This window comes from Diabrotica undecimpunctata, chromosome 3 (genome assembly GCF_040954645.1).
Source record: "Diabrotica undecimpunctata isolate CICGRU chromosome 3, icDiaUnde3, whole genome shotgun sequence".
NCBI lineage: Eukaryota > Metazoa > Arthropoda > Insecta > Coleoptera > Chrysomelidae > Diabrotica > Diabrotica undecimpunctata.
This window is the reverse complement of record NC_092805.1, coordinates 172,137,084-172,155,433: the sequence shown is the minus strand read 5'-3', so window position 1 is coordinate 172,155,433 and position 18,350 is coordinate 172,137,084. Positions and strand designations below refer to the sequence as shown.

At 32.8% G+C, this 18,350-nt stretch overlaps 1 protein-coding gene across 2 annotated transcripts in view; it reads right to left on the bottom strand.

Annotated features, from left to right (window-relative positions):
• Positions 1 to 479: 479 nt before the first annotated feature.
• Positions 480 to 18,350, bottom strand: part of LOC140437829 (uncharacterized) — a 39,540-nt gene continuing 21,669 nt past the window's right edge. For both annotated transcript variants that reach the window (XM_072527596.1, XM_072527597.1), the window contains exons 18-24: positions 15,273 to 15,437; positions 15,005 to 15,166; positions 14,270 to 14,448; positions 13,552 to 13,795; positions 13,126 to 13,439; positions 10,638 to 10,766; positions 480 to 10,459 (exon numbers count right to left, since the gene is read on the bottom strand). In XM_072527596.1, coding sequence (XP_072383697.1) covers positions 10,137 to 10,459; positions 10,638 to 10,766; positions 13,126 to 13,439; positions 13,552 to 13,795; positions 14,270 to 14,448; positions 15,005 to 15,166; positions 15,273 to 15,437 — 1,516 coding nt within the window. In that variant the 3' untranslated portion in view covers positions 480 to 10,136. The remainder of the gene's footprint in view (positions 10,460 to 10,637; positions 10,767 to 13,125; positions 13,440 to 13,551; positions 13,796 to 14,269; positions 14,449 to 15,004; positions 15,167 to 15,272; positions 15,438 to 18,350) is intronic.

The window sequence follows — 18,350 nt, the reverse complement described above, 5'->3', positions numbered from 1 at the left end:
TTTATATAGGCCTTTTCCTGTTTTTAATATCCAGCCATAAATGTGGAGTATATTTACTAGTTTTAAAAATCTAACGCAATGGGGCATTTAATGAGTTATAACGATCAGCTGTAGGAAGCTAAACTTATATAATTTCTGTTGTACAATTTGTATCAGAAAAATCTGTTGTTTTGAAACTGCTTTCACCGATTTTATCAAATATCTTGCGATTCTCAACAACAACTATCAATAAACTGCTTTGTTTTTCATGTAATTCTATTTTCTAGGATTTCTTTATCTGTTAGAGCCAACATATTCACATTACTGACTTTCTTCAATTATAATTTGTTGCATATCTCTTATACACTATTTTTGTATACTTTTGTTGAAATTCATTTTTATTCGTATTAGAACTGTGTCTTTCATGTGCTGTAATCTTAACATTCTTCTGAGAGTATAGATTTCAAATGTTTCGATTTTTCGTATAAATATAAGACAAATTTAACTTAAATATTTATTGAATATATACAAATATGCACTATAACAACTCTTATGAAAAATGACGCATTTCACAAGCAATAAGGAATCAGTCAAACAGAAAAAAACATTAATACTAAAAATATTGCGTGTAGGTATCCGCCAGCATGGATTTTCAGCGAATTTAATATCGATATATAGAGATTCTGAACTGCTACGATCAAGAAATCGAGCTCCAATCGAATTCGCATGACTCGTTTGACAAACTAGCGGCAATTACACACTTGCATTAACTTTGACAGCTGTCCCATCAAAATAATTCAATTGTCTTCCGTTTAGTTACTTTTCTACAATTATTTCATTAAATAAAATGGGAATATGACAGTTGACTTATTACCGTTAAATTGTGTATAATTGCCGGAGTTTTGTAAAACCTTTTATAAGTCTTACCCAAAAGTCCATGCAGTGGATGAACAACTCTTGCAAACAGTCTAAACATACGTTTTTGTTAAGTTATAAAACATATGATAAATACAAAATAAATCACTAGTCAAATATCACATTATACAGGGTGTTAGTGGATATAATTCGCTGCGGAGCCGATAAAAATAATTTGAACACCCTGTATTTTGTTTAAATATGTTATTAAAAATGTACGTTTGAGAAGAAAGCTCTTTCTTGTCTATAGTACCCCTCCATGATCAATCAGATGACGATGGTTCGTTAGTTATCAAAGACAGGAAAGGTTTATAGCTTTATATGCTGTTTTTGGTGAACTGAAAACATTGTTGTGCATGTATTCTTGAGAGTAAGTTCTACATATTATACCATATACAAGATGGAGTGAGTTTTTAGTGAGACATTGGTAGATAATTCCATTATGGTACAGAATATAGAAAAAAGTTATTTAGGAAAAATGTAGACAATGATATTTTCAAGGTTTGGAAAATACGACGACGTAAAAGCAAAAACATTCAATTTTTTAAATAAGACACCCTGTATATTTTCTCGTATTTTAGATTCCTCTCATCATCCCTGTTATTACAATATGGGGTTTGACACCACTATAAAGGGCATTTAAGGAGAGTTATTTCCTTAATATCACATTAATTATTACGTTTATTCTGTATTGTTACAGTACATTCAACCAACTTACACCGCTAAGCGATTAATGGAATTCGCAGAAAACCTTTCGTTTTAATAAAAGGCACGGTAAACTGCACTGGTATTCTCTATAATGTTTAACACTTTGCTAAATTGTCATTAACCCGTTGTTCATAGTTTTGCACATTTTGTTACATTTTTTTTTAATAAATAGTATTCTTGCACATTGTTATTTAACGTAAATTTCTTTCACCTACTTGTTTAACAATTTTTTTCTGAAACAAATACTACCGTGCTAAGGATAATTTATATTCAAAGTAGATATACAAAGTACTAAAATATCACTTTTAATTTTTGATAAAAAATACTTCGAAGTAAACAAGAACATTTTATGAATTTAAATAGTGGTGGTTAGATTGACCATATGTCTGTTGGAGTGTACCGTTTTTGAGACGTCTGCGATTACGGGTTAAAGTTAAGGTTTTGGTAAATATATTTAACTTTTTATTTTCAAATGAAAATACTTGTACTAAAAATAAAATAATTGTGGGAAACATTTTAATTTGTTTATGTACGGTTTCCAACAATTTCTAAACTTTTTATCAAACATAATTAAATTACAATCGGCATATTCCTAATGATCATTAGGCTAATTTGCTTAATGTGTTTAGGATCTTTGTAAGCGGTTATATTATATTTTACCTCTCAAGCACAACAGTTAGAAAGTTTCAGTCCTATTGATCTAAACTCAGTATATTGTAATTCAAACGTGTAGTTTTAAGTGACCATCATGCCTAGACGTAAGTTGGATATTGATGAATTAATTGCAAATGTGCATAAATACTTTATCATGGAAAGAGACAATGGTGGACCTTTAAAGTCATTATTATGTATAAATCAACGAGTTTGTGACGCACTCGGGATAAGTGAAACTAAGCTAAAAACTGTAATGAAGACTGTCAGAGAATCTCAAGAAGATCTTACTGTGACTGAGTATCACGAAGACAAGAAAACAACTCGTAAACATTCTAGGAGCATTGACTTCATCATCAGTTGGCGCTACAGCCCTTCGTGAGCCTTGGCCTGCTTCAAAACATTCTTCCATCCTTCCCTATCGAGTGTCTGTCTTCTCCAGCCCCTCACTCCAATCTCCCTCAGATCTTCCTGTACATCGTCCAGATATCTGAGTTTAGGTCGCCCCCTTCTTCTTCTTCCGACCGGCCTGTTTAGCATAGTTATTTTAGTGGGATCACTCTCATCCATCCGCATAACGTGGCCCACCCACCTTAGGCGGTTTATTTTGATGATCTTCACAATATCTGCATTGACTTACCTGATAAATAAATTGGGGTACCTCAAGGTAGTGTCTTAGGACCCCTTTTGTTTATATTATATTTAAATGATATAAACTTGTTTGTTAAATGTGATTTCGTTAATTTGTATGCAGATGACACCCTACTTGCATGTTTTGATTCAAACTTAGAAAATGATGTATCTAAAATGAATTCAGCATTGCAGTCTGTTAATAAATATTTAAAAATCAACAAACTAAAGTTTATTTTATTATAAAGTTCTAAATGTGTTAAAATGTGTTTGTATATTCTGGCCTAACACCATCAGAAACGAAGATCTGCTACACCTGACCGAACAAAAGAGGGTACAAAATGAAATTAAGTCCAGAAAGTGGGGTTGGATCGGTCACACACTCTGAAAAAATAGTTCCAGTATCGCAAAGACTGCCCTAGAGTGGAATCCACAAGGGAAAAGAAAAAGGAGGTCGCCCAGTACAAACTTGGAGAAGATCCATTATGGAAGAGATAAGAGGCCAAGGAAAGTCTTGGAATGAGGTGAAGGCCTTAGCGCAAAATAGAACCCGATGGCGCATTTTCACTGAAGCTCTATGCTCCACTTACGAGTTCAAGAACCTTGTGTTAAAAACAAAGGCTATGATAATAACAACTAAATACAAATACTACAAATATTGATATAAATACTATTAATCTTCAAATTGACAATGACAAAATAGAAATCATCACAACAATCAAGTACCTTGGTTTTCAATTGGATAATTTATTGTCTTTTAATGACCATTTTAATTACATATTAAAAAAGATTTTTAAAAAATTATACTTTTTTTCAAGAATATCTAAAAATTTCTCAACTTCAACTAAAATTACAGTTTTTAATGCAATTGTTCAACCTCACTTCGATTTTTGCTCGTCAGTTATTTTTCTCTTCAATTTAAATCAATCGGCCCAGTTGCAAAAATTACAGAATCGTGGAATGAGAATCATTCTTGGTGGAAGCAGATATACACCTATAGCAACAATGCTTAGCAAGCTGCAGTGGGTTTTAGTTCAACAAAGGGTCTTTTACCTTACAATGGTGTTCATTTATAAAATTCTAAATATTTTGGCCCCTGCTTACTTTTGTGAGTTTATTACACGGAATTGTGATATTCACAATTACCCTACTCGAGGTAAGTGCAATTTACACATTGTGAAGACAAAAAGGACGGTTACAAGAAACTCTTTGTTGTTTAAGGGTTTTGATCTTTTTAATAAGCTTTCTCAAACAGTTAAAAGTTGTTCATCTATACAAATGTTTAAAAGCAAATTGATGGACCATATTAAAAGCACCAATAGTTAGGTAGTTGTTTTGTAGTCATGTTTTATGTTATATATTATTGTTTTATATTTTTTAATAAGTGTAGGTACTATATTTTAAGTGTAATTGTTATTTTATCGTATGTCTTAATGTTATAAATTGATTAATTTTATATGTATTAGTGCTTTCCCCATTTTTGAATAAATAAACTTCTAAAAAAAATTTGAAATTTGCAATATTTTGTACCGAATGCGTGAAAACAATCAACAGTTTAGATAATTTACTGGCCAAAATAAAAGAAAGATAAGTTTCTGAAATTAAGAGGACTAGCCTTTGGAAAGTGTTGAGAGATTTAGGATTTAAACTCAAAAAAGAAAATAATAGCTTAGTTTTATGCGACAGGAGTAGTGTGGTTCACAAAAGAATTAAATTTTTGAGAGAATATACTAGACAGATATTTGCAAAGGGTGAAATTAAAAGAATTTGGCAAGACGACAGCATAAAATCAATAAAATACACAAATAGCGAAGGCAAAAGACACATCATTTTTCAGGCAGGAGGGAAAGAAGGCTTTATAGAAAACGCAGATTTGATTTTTTCTTCAAAATCAAAATCTACTGATTACCATGAAAACACGAATGCAGATATGTTTGTTAAATGGCTTGAGGAGAAACTGTTACCTAGTCTGAGTTAACCTTCAGTTATAGTTTTAGATAATGCACTTTACCATTCGGAGATTTTGGAGAAATTACCAAACAGTCCTGGAACGTACCGAGCATAAAAAATTTGTTAGAGTTAAAAATAATATCAATTTTCCGGAAGGAATACGCCTCCAAATCAGAGTTACTGGAAATATCAAAACTTAATGAAAAACCAACAGTTTATATGGTTGACCAAATTGTATCAAGTTATGGACATCAAGTACTACGGTTACCGCCGTATCACTGCCAGTTTAATCCCATCGAACACATCTGGGTTATATGTAAAACGTATTATGATAATCAAGTAACTGATAATATAGGCAAAAATATTCTAAACAAAGTAATTAAAAAGATTATGGAGGTAAACTCCAGTGCAGTTTACCTTGCCTTTTACTTCATCGAATGGTTTTCTGCAAATTCTGTCAATCGTTTAAAGGTGAAGTTGGTTGAATGTACTGTAGTAGTGTGAAATATTGTAATAACAGAGATTATGGAAGGAATCTAAATATGAGAAATATATAGGGTGACCACTTAAAAAATTTGAAGTTTGTTTTACACGTAGTCACCCGGTAGACTTCGGTATATTTTCCAAGCCTGGAGAATATTGTTTTATAAATTTAGGTATCGACTTACATCTGCGTTCTATGATAGCTTTCACTTTTAGTTGAGGATAAACAACATGAGAGTGTGAATGAAACTTAAACTGTCATTGTCACTTCTATGTGTATATAGAGTTGCCTACTTTTAGTGAATCAAAATTGCCTAAAACCATTTCTGTTTTCGATTGAAGCAATTATGAAAGCAATTCCCGGAATATTAAAATTACAAAATATATGATATTTACATCGACGTTATATATACAGTGTGATTGACTTTAAAAATATAATCTACTTATGCCTTAATTAAAATCTACAGTGTTTACGCAAAGCCTGCAAAAAAGGACAAATTTTATTGAATATTCTGGGAGCAAATGATCACAGAAATTCATAAAACAGACCCAATAGAAGGAACAGGTGGAACAAGCCATACAATGAAGGTATAATTCAGAAACTAAATGATTTATCAAAAGTAATGGAAGAAAAACGGTGGCACATGCGAAAAAACACCAGATGTTGTATATACAAAAACTCGTGCTGTATTTTTTAATGATCTAAATATTAAAACTGTTTTGATCTTGAAAAACTTATATAAATAAAAAAGCAAGTAAAGTATACATAATACACAGTCTCTATCACTGATTAATTATTAATGAGCAAAATTCCTTTTGCAGGAATAAATCGTTAATAGTTTTTGCAACTTTGTTAAATTTCAATCATATTTTCGAAACAAAATGCTCATATTATACGTAAATACTTTTTGATTAACTCCACTACTTGATGAAACTTCCAATAATGCTGCATCACTCTGTATATACATTATATCTATACGAAAACATAAAAAATTTTCAACACCTAAGCTAAGAATCCGTCCACATTGCTCATTTCAAAAATTTTGTATATTTTGAATTTTGCTGGACATATTTTCTATTAAAGAGTCCAAAACTTCTGACTTTTGATATTACTAACATCGAAAAATAAATCTGGTCCTCCATAAGTTCCTATTTGTTTTTCAATTGTTAACAGTTGGAAATTTGTTATGTATATTACAACTATTTTTGATAAACATCTCCAATCTGAAGTTAGGCATACAAGCAACGGCTCGATCTAACCTCAAATCTAACTGGGTAGCAGTGTAGCACAAAAGGAACGCGACAGCGTTTTCAGATGCTGATATTGATTTGTCAGGTACACATAGATACCAAATTTGGGAATAAGATTGTTTTATTTACACAAACGATCGATGTACAGTTGGTCAACAAAGTAGTTCGTGCTTTTTTATTAAGAGAATATCTCTAGACATGTATTTATGATTCAATTTGATTTTAAGTTCACCTAATATTTGTTCTATCAGCGTGGATAGTTTTATCAGAACTACTGAGGAATCAGTGTAATATAATCTAAGAGCTGGTTTTTGATATTTTCTCATTATACAGTGTGCGTTTTTACTGCGACATCGGTCAATAATTCCATTATGGTACAGAATATTCAAAAAAATTATTTAGAAAAAATGTAGGTAATAATACTCCACAGGCTTGGAAAATATGCCGAATTCTACAAGGTGATTAATCACTACGTGGTGAAGCAAAAATAAACACCCTTTATATAAAAAAGAAAGAAATAAATAATTATTCATTTTATATAATAAGGTAAGCAATATTTGTGAAGTGTAATACTTCCCTTAATCCTTTTTGTGAGGTTCTGTGTGATTGAGCTGGACAGATGATAAGAAATAGAGGTTAATATGAATAGGTTATGGTGTCAAAGCACATGGAAGAAATGTGCATTATCTAAGTAGTATGTATTGATATTATGTATAAAATAAAGCTAAAGAACAAAGAGTTTGAGAGTTTTAATTTACAATCTGACAAGTTATGGGCTCAGAAAACTCTGTACAAAATCAAATATGGCAAGTACAGTAAAGAATATAATATTGAACTTTTGAATGGTTCCAATTATTCTGCATGGAAATACAGAGTAAAAGTTATTTTGGAAGAAAAAGAAGTTGAACAATGGATTACTAAGGAGTTCAATGAAAATAATTATACAGAAGAGTCACAAAAGTTAGCAGCGAAACAGAAAGATAGAGCTTGTAGGTCAATAATTGTACAATGTATAGATGACAATCAATTAGAGGTTATTCGAGATAAACCAACAGCTTATATGTGGCATGCTTTGCATGAATGATATGAAAAAAGAGGACTACCTGGACAAATGATTTTCAGAAAGAAATTAATATCCATGAAATTAAAAGAAGTCGATGATCTGGAGCAGTTTTTTAGTGAGTTTGATGATGTAACAAGACAATTGAAAGCAACGGGAATGGAAATCAGGGACGAAGATTTAGTATGTAACTTACTACTTACTCTCTACGCCACAATTCTTCGAAACAGTTATTGCAATTCTAGAAAATTTAGATCCAAAAGAGTTAACAATTGAATTGGCAAAGAAAAAACTTCGAGCAGAAGTGGAAAGAAAGAAGGCATTTGTTACAGATGTCACAAGTCAGGGCATATGCAAAAGCATTGTAGATCCAATAGAGCATCTATGAGAGGATTTAATAAAGGATACAGAGGAAATGGTCAAATGAGAGGAAGTTTTAGAGGTAAGAGTTGTTGAGGCCAGAGAGGACGTAGTGGTCACCAATCAAGACAGATCTTCAAACCAAGGAAATTACATAGATATGGGAGACAATAGTTACAATGTATGTTTTTTAACCGATCATGTTAAATTAGATTCTGAGGGATGTAGAAATAAAGATAAATTATTGTTTATTGTAACCAAAACTGTTAAGTGAAGAAAACGAATATGATGTATTGTTAGCTACTACTGAGGATCCTCCCATCAGCATTCGTGAAATTTCACGTCAACATTTCAACATGAAATTAGTCAAACTCCAGCGGTAAACATCCTCAGTAAACCTAAAATGCATCCCTACCGTTATTATTATGAATCAAGTAATTCCTAATTATTAACAGTCATATTCAAACTAGGCTATAAATACCTATAAATGTTTGGGCGGGAACTATGTGAGTGGTCCACATTTTTTTGACTGCTGTATTAATGGGGCTATTTATCTGAATTTTCTGAATAATCATTTGCCATTACCTCTGCCAAATAGAAAGACAGAGAAGGACCAACTTGACAATTCCAGCCAGCGGAATTGTCATAAATTGATTTTTTCATGAGGGGCTAATAAAAGAACTTGTATACAAGAAGCCTCCAACAACGCAAGATGATATGAAAAATAGAGTAAGAGAAGCTTTTAATAATATTAACTTACAAAAATGTTAAGATTTATATTTTGTATTATTTATTGAATAAAAATAATTTTGTTATATTATTACACCAGATTAAGTTATTTCTACCAACAAAAATTAAAGGTATTCTCTAAATTTGAAGAAAACTAACAATATCTCGGAAAATAATAAAATTAGAAAAAACAATTATTTCTGTTACACTTAAGATGAAAACTAGAATAATTGTTTTGGGTGTCAGGGTGTCTGTCTTATTTAAAAAATTGTATGTTTGCTTTAACATGTAGCAGAATTAGGCATATTTTTCAACCCTGGAGAATATTATTGCCTACATTTTTTCTAAACAACTTTTTTGGATACTTTGTTCCATAATGGAATTATCTACCAATGTCGCACTAAAAACTCACCCTGTATTTAGACTTGCAGCGTTACTTCCTTTATAATATTGCTTATGCACAATCTCTGGAAATCTGTATAAGTGCTCTAAGGTGCTCTGTCTTTGAGGAATCGACGTTTTATTATTTCATTATGTTTATAATCGAATTTTCCATGCAGTACAAGTAATGTTTCTCAAGTACGAACTTTTTCAGTGTTTTGTACAATTTTTTCAAAGATCTCGAATAGTTTTTTTATATGTATATACCTTAAATCAACGTCTTGTCTAATAGTAATTGCAAATTCAGTACAAATTATTATATATAATACCACATAATTGAATTAATTTGACAAATTGTGCATCTTTGGTAAACATTTTGAGAAATTATACTTTTTAAAATGTATATTTTAACAAATTCTGGTATAAAAACTGAAAAATTTTGTTTTTTACAATAATGTGGTATTATTCACAAAAGACATACGTCCATTTCCCTTAGACCGATTAAAATATCAATAGATAAACTGGCATAAAATTGTTTTATACAAGCTTCTACGAATCAGTTTAACATTTACATACAGTACATCAAAAATCGAAAAATATTTTCATTCTATCAACAATTCATACATAACATATGAGATTTTCAAGCTGTTTGGAGTACCTCGAGTCTAACAGATTTAATCAGTTATAGAAAGTATATTGACTTTGGGATTCACTATATTATCTTAGTAATAATACAATCCCAAACTTCAAACTGTCAATGTCACTTGTCAGTCAATTTTGACATGCAAAAATATTATTAGGTTGCAAATTTTAGCACTTCAAACAACCTCAATAGAAATATTTAAAGATGCTACCTAGTTAATCCTATTAATAAAAATATGATTTAACTGGCAAAATTTGCTCTATATGAACAAATTTCACTAAAAATTGTGTGGAAAGAGATACAGCAAACAGATGAAACAATCACTCCATCATATTAAACTGTCCTCACCTTGCACGATTAATCGAATACACCATAACGTAAATTCCCCTGCATTTTTTACGTCAATACTACCAATTGTCCCGTATTAGTGGCGTAAATAAATCCTTGGCCGGACGTCGGCAACCACCTGATACAATTTATCCTACTGTCGCGATTCTGCTCCAATTCCCGGATCGCTGGCAGTCTGTCGCCCGGTTCGTCTTTTTGTTGGATCTTAAACACTCTCGCCATGATCCATCTATCGCTAGGGACGATTCTGGAAGCTAAACCGACGACCAGATGCCGGCTCAGTGGAGATAGAGACACGGATACGGCGTTCTGCTCGAAACTGGTGGTATATAAACATTGACCGAGTGTGTTCCACTTCAGACTGTACACTCCTATTATTTTAAAGGAATAAATTATTAAAAATGTACTAATCAATTTGAGCCAACAAAAACATCATCCGAGTATTTAGCAAATCAATAACGTCGACCGGCGAGGTTTATGTATGTACTAAATGTTCGGAGGTTGTTTTAGTTTCAAAATAATTCGCTGATACAACGATTTTATTGTTACCTAATCGATTTGTGACGTTCAAATATCCTCCCGAAGGCAGCAAAGTTACCAGGATAGATCCGTCTTTGGCTATATCAACGCTGGCATCGTTGTGGATCTTGCATTCGCTTACGACAACGTTCCTTGTACCTGTAAAAGAAAGTTTTACAAAAATCTTGAAAGGAGTAAAGATATTGTTACGATAAATATCATGGCCTAAAATAACCGTAAATATATTATGACTAATTCTGTTTTGTTGTAGAAATTTCGGCGAAGGATCTAGAGACCCAAATTATGGTGAATCATCCGAACGAGGTGTCCAGGTAGACCGAAATAAAACCGATCTGAGCTTCTGGGGAGATCGCCGCCGTTCTCGAATAACAGGATTTCCTATATAATAACGGAACTTTAATTGAAGAGGACAGTTGATTTTGAAGACGCGCTCGAGATTTAAATGTTACGTTCGCCTATATAAATTATGTATGATTCGTCAAATAAATTGATATAAGTTATCGTGCTTTTTAATAAATTAAAATAAGAACCTTTAAATAAAGACATAGCAGTTAAATAAATTCTCATTTCAATATGTTGCCTTATTTGGTTTTATACGAGCAACAATCAAAAGAAAACGTGTTAGCTGCAAATTTTAGTTTCTGCAGCGAGTACTTTTCATCTGCATTTAATAGTAATCGCGTTATGTCCGAAGACGTATCTCGCTTTTTGCGTGCGAGTTTGTTACCGAAGCGGTGATTCGCTAGTTTGCGTTAAGCGTTTGTATCGATCTAGCAACGCACCAAGCGACGATAGCATTATAAACTAGAATCAGATGTTTATGTATACCGTTCGTGAATGAAGTTTGTGAACTTAAAACACAAGTCATCACAAGTTACATTTCCAAAAATTACAAAAGAAAGCCTAACATTTAAGAAATTTAAAAATCCAGTTAATTCTTTAACTAACCGTATTCGTCTGGAGACGGATGAACCGTTTTCTCCTCAAAGACGCGTCAGCTTTTATGGAAATTTCGATCGCATATACAAAAATAAGCTGCACTTTACAATATGTTGCATTAAAAGGCTTAAATACGATGCAATCCATTCGATTTTGGAGTGCCAATGATTTTTGTTTTTTTTTTGGGTACTCCATGCATCATCATCAATCAGCACTGATTTGTTCATTGTTGAACATAGACCGCTCTAGATATTTCCATCGATTTCTGTTTTGGACTTCTGCTATACAATTGATTACAATTATTTTTAGGTTAAAGTACCTCAACGCCGCACCCCTCTGCCAATTTTTATCTTCTCAAACATGTAATGAATGTTTAAAGTTGTTGCATGTTCGTATATATTTCGGATAATTTTCGCATATCTGTGGTCTATTCTGCATTCTGATTGTGCTTTAAAGATAACGACTGTTTTTACTGTGTCAAATGTTTTGTGTAAATCAACAAAAATAAGATCTGTTATATTCGATAGGTTTTTTTTATTTCGGGTACCTACTTCAAATGGTTATTAGCCAGCAAATGATTTCCCGCATCATTGATTGACTTTCAAGAACTCCCGACTTCGGTAGTTTTGATTATTTTTTGTGGTAATAACAAGTATGCGTAACGAAAACAAACCAACGAACTTAACACAATTAAAGCAGAAAATCGTATCAAAAATGGCGTCGACTTCGTGAGGAATTGTCGCCATTTCGTGTCTCTTTGTTTCAGATTAGTTAAAACATTAAAAACCCATTGAATTATTGATGTTTTTTTATTACTATATTCAATTATCAAAACTTCAATACCTTTCTTGAACACCCTGTACATAAACCTTCAATATATATCCAACTTTACGTGATTTATCTTATTTTGGGAACCAGAAACACCTCTTTGGATTTTACAGAATGGGCGAAAGTTTGGATGAGTACTGTTTAGCTGTTTAATTGAGTGACAAAACTGTAAGACGAGCAAATCAACAGCAATAGGGAGTTAAATTATATAAGAACTATTTCTCAGAGAGAAAGCAGTATCAGAATAAGAGAGTAACAACTAGAGTGTCTTCAGTTCCATGCATCCGGCTCGAAGGACCAATGTATATTTTGGTTGCCCTTTGCCCATTCTTCTACAATTAATGTCGATTAGTCGATTTTAGTAGCATGGAAAAATATTTATTGGGAGCTCAAATAAGTATACTTAAAATGAAATTTCACATAGCGATGACTAACATCTTAACTAAGGTACAAACAGTAAAATATTCAGCCTCAAATCGGCGTCTATCCCATTTTATAACCTATGCCAATTAACCTCACAGCAGCAACAATCACAGCAAAACGCGTGTTTCTTTTTTTTTAAGTACTACTACGCTTGGTGTATCATATCTATTTTTAGAAAAACAAAACCTTCCTTCAGAGGTTTGCAGTATGTTATGATTTAATCTAAATTTAAAATATCTCACTCTACTTTAATTATATTAATTGTGAACACGACGTGTAAATTATTTTCTGAGACAAAAATACTCACGACTCGCAATTGTAGGTATACCCCAATCGGACACGTCCCATGCTTGTATCCGATGGTTTGGAGTGACAGTAGTGATCATGTCGCTGTCGTAGATCTGCTCGCGCGGATCATCTAGATCGGCGTCGAAAGGATTGACGCTGGAATACAGCGGATGCAAAAACCCTGGGCGCAGGAGTCCCACTATCTGAGGGTTCGATCGCATTTCCGATAGCCGCTCCGCGAACCTGGCTCGTTGGCTGATAAAGCGCTGGGTGAACGTGGGAGTTTCGGTGACTGGGACGTCGTTCACTGCTACCAGAGGAACGTTCCAAGGCCTGTTACAAGAAATAAGGAAGGTTTATTTTATATATACGTTTCTAATGTCATTATGAATACTTTAAGTTATCGAGATGATGCTACCAAAATAGTAAATTTGAATTTTTTTACCTGGAATACCGCGTTGCAGGTGGCGATACTGATGCGCTAGTAGTTGCAGGTTGATCAGCTCCCGGGGAGGGCGATAGATTGATGTTGCTTGTTCTGTAGAGATTGCTTCTGCCCATACCATACCCGTCGGTATCATCGTCGTCGTCGTCGCTGTTGTCGTTATTACTAGACACGTCGTTGGCTTGACTCGGTGATTCGAACGCTCGAGAGGTAGATGGTTGGGAAGTGTCAACTGGATTTTCGTCTAAAAGTAGAAAGACACTTTTACGGACATTATTTTGACTTGAAGATGGTTTAAACGATAGACTTCGTTAAAAAAAATAAGATTTTAATAGTAATAATGTTTAATCTAATGTAAAAATAATTATTTTTATCAATCACATTTACACCATCTAACAGAAATATTAAATCAATATATATTATCAAGTAGCCCGACCTGTAACGCTACAGGTTGCAGGTACGACAAGATGAATGACATTTAATTTTGTCATGAACCTCTTGAATTATATAGAAAGTCTTCTGTGGACTCAAAACCAAATTTTTTTAGCAATGACATACTTTTGGATTTACTAAATACCTATCTAAATTATCTGAATGTAAAAGATATCTGTATTTTATAGAACGTAATAATTCAATTGTACAAGTAGTAAATACAAGTTTAAATAATTCGAAACGTGGGTTTAATTCCCGTTAGAATATAAAAACCTAAATAACCTACCGTCATTGTTCTCTGATGATATCTGAGATATCAACTCAGAAATCGACGAATACCATTCCATATTGTTAAAAGTACTTGAGGTAGATGCGGTATCTGCAGTCGATTCTTGATTCCTATCTGGAGTTTCTTGAGGCGAGTTATGTTCCGCTTGTCGCTGCCGTCTTATCGTTCTCAAACACCTAAACAAGAAGACAAACCTAAAGAAATGAAGACGAGGCGCAGGTGGGAAAAGCAAATGAATATATACCATTTCAACCACTTTTTTATGGGTTTCTTGGAACATATCGAAAGCAAAGTCTCAAATCTACAATCCACTTTGTATTCATTAGCAAAGTGCTTGTCATTGAAAATGTCGAATTTAAATACGGAAACACATTAGTCTTTACAGACCTTGAAGACTAAAATGTATTATTGGTCGGAATCATACAGACATAATAATATTAGCATATTTTCATTACAAAAGTAGTCATCAAAAATGCGGAATTAACAAGCAAAAATACGTATAAAATTGTAGTAGGCTTTGAAAACATTTTTGAGTTATTGTGTTATTGTCATCACTATTTAAAAAATGCCACAAATTTAAACACAAAAAGACACATGTATTTTTATATACCTTAAAAATGTCTAAGTTTAAGTTAAAATATGCAAAAATACCAAAACCAATGATTTTGGTAGATACAGCACTCAAAAAAGAAAAATACAGAAGCAAAATAATAGCAAACGTGATATTTATACCTGTTTATCGATCCCAGCAACATTCTTCGGTCCGTGTTATTGCGGGGCAATAAAGTACTTCTTCTCGCGTTATATGTTTGATAGAGGACACTTTGAGCATGTTTCATCGTAATCTTCATCAGTCTGAGACATCTTGTGAGTTGGGACAAATAAGAACTTTGTCTGAAACCAATCAATAACTATAATAGGAGTTATAATCGACCACACATTTAGATTTACTGGTACAGGAGCAGAAAACTATATAACACTAACAAAAAATAGTTCTTACCTGGCTGCCAGCATCTGTCCGCATAATCTGTCTAACCTAGAAGTCAGTGATATCCTATCGTGGAACGTAATCGCCCCTGTTGGTGGCGGAATAGAATCTACCACCACGAGAAACATTAGCTCCGTGAGTAGTAAGGACATTGCTAAGACTCCATGCATCTGCTGTCTAACAAACAAACAATAATAATGAACATATCTGATAGATACCTGCTCATTTCAAATATAACATACCATTCGAAAATAAAACGAGAAAAATGCTTAAAATTGTGCTGGAATATAGTGAACAGTATACAAGTGAAGTGGTCTGAGCACTCGGGAGACTGAGACTTCGGCAGGCCTGATGAAGACTTCAGAGAGGAAGTCGAAAGCTCGGTGTACTCAAATTCGACGCGCTTTAACTCGAAAATCAGGTGAGTTTGATATTATTATTTTTAATAATGTTGCCTTAGCTTTCGGTTTAATTTTAATTATTCCAAGTTAAATTAAAATTTAGTTAATTAAAATTATTTCCTACAGTTTCATTTTGTTGCTTGATATCTTATCGTAATTATTTTTGTTCCTCTCGCATTTCTTTCATTTCTAACCTCATCCAATGCATTTCCGTCCTCGTTTCTTTTATTATTTCCAACATTAAGTCCATCTTTTCATCTTTATTTTGTTTTGTTGGTGGCTTATACACCTTCTTGCTTCTTGTGAACACTTCGTTTTCCTTGCCATCGCTATTCGTTCTTTTTTAATACCCTCATCTATTGATTACTGTGTATTTTCATTTTTTTAAATTCCTAATCTGAGCAAAGTGAGTTTGCTCCTTAACAATTTGAACTGATTTCAAGCTAACTCGTTACAAGAAACGAAAACAACGATTCTTATAAGAAAAAAAAAAGGATTGACTATCTATACAGGGTGAGTCATGAGGAACTTTACATACTTCTACCATATGTAGAGTCCCTCAGGGAGCATATCATGTGGCCACTAAAAAATGTCAACTCCTCTTCTTTATTAATTAACAGGGTGATTTGTGTAATTGACCATTTATTTCATTTTACTGTAGTGTTTATACGGCTCATTTGATTTTTTTAATTTTTGCATGATACAGTACACTACTATCAAGCATTCGACTAGTATTAGCTAAACTAACAAATTCCAGGACTGGCTTTGGAAAAATTAATTTACGGATTCGTATTAAATATTACACCCTGTATATATTTTTTTTAAAATGCAATAAGTGATTTTCAAACTACATAAATAGCCAATGAACACGACATATGCGACAATGTTGTCGCACTTTTATTAAATTTTTAGTGAACGATCAAATCTTACCAAAAATAGAACAACCATAATGAAGTATCAAATTATGTATAAGGTATTAATTTAAACAAATGTTCTAAATTTCAAACATTTTAATTAAAATGAGTTCCTACAACATAATCTAATACGCAGAAAATTAACATCTTTACTGTCACTTTGTATTATCTCTACTATAGAATCAATTGTTTTTCAATTTTAAATTTTTACTCATAGATCGTATTGGGGCATTATTTTCGATAAATAATAAATTAAATTGATTAAAAAGTCATACCTCTTGTATGTGTTAGTTTTTGTTGATTGTAAATGATTAAAATTTTATGTCAAATAATAATACATTGCATCAACTGTACTAAATAAAAATAAATCTAAAAAAGTTTAAAATGAAGGTTGGCGTTGACCGTTTGACGTTTCTTGATATTTTATACCCATTGTCATTATTGTCATTATCAAGTGTTATTTATGTGTACAAGAATACATATTTCTTCTGTCATATCTACGTTAAGTACATTGTGTTAGTTTTGGTAGAGCTTTTGTTACTTTCGTTCAAAATGCCACATCAGTTTTCGACCACAGAATATGCAGACATAATATTTGTTTATGGATTCTGTAATGGGAATGGTAGGGCTGCTAGTAGAGAATATCGCAGGAGATTTCCTAATCGTCGAACTCCCAGTCATCCAACATTTGGGTCAGTTTTTAATTATTTGCGAGAAAATGGCACTTTTCCTAGTGGAACAACAGAGCGACATGTAGATGAAGCGCAGGAAGATGACATTATGGACGCCGTTACTATGAACCCTACAATAAGCACTAGACAAGTAAGTCGAGAACTCAATGTTACTCAATCAAAAGTAAGTAGAGTCTTACAAAAAAATAATCTATACCCATATCACATTCAAATGGTTCAGCGACTACATGCTGGAGATGAGATCGATAGGTTGGAATTTTGTAGATGGATTAACAATAATCGACCAACGCTATACAGGACACAGCCCAATTTACCAGAGACGGGATCAATAATTCACGAAATTCACATGTGTGGGCAGAAGAAAATCCCCATGCTATTCGAGAACGTCGTTCTCAGTTAAGGTTTTCGGTTAACGTGTGGATTGGTGTCATAAATAACCAATTAGTAGGTCCTCACTTTTTTGATGGTCCTTTAACAGGGTAGGTCTATTTGAACTTTCTACAAAATATTTTGCCGAATTTGCTTGCCAACGCGAACGTTGCTATCCGAGGGATGTATTTTCAGCATGATGGGGCACCCCCACACTTTTTACTGGCATTGAGACAACATCTCAATAATGTTTATGGCAACAGGTGGATAGGACGTGCAGGTCCTATTTCATGGCCTTCAAGATCCCCTGATTTCAATCCCGTTGATTACCATATTTGGGGACGATTGAAGCAACTAGTTTACGCAGTGAATATTAATAACCGACAACAATTAATTGATAGAATTATACATTGTTGTAATACTATTAGAAACGATCCCCAGAGTATCCGTAATTCTAATACGTCAATTAACAACTCGGCAACAAAAATGTTTACAGGCTGCAGGGTTCCATTTCGAAAATCTATTTTGAATTATTTTTATTTTGTTACCATTATTGTATCTTTTCCAGTTCTAATTTATGGGTTTATCATAACTATGTACATTTTTAGTTTTTTTTTTTAAATTGTTCTTCGTTATTGTTAGTAGTTACTGTTTTTTGTTGTGCAGTGACTCAGTTTATCATTTCAATTAAAATGTTTGAAATTTATAACATTT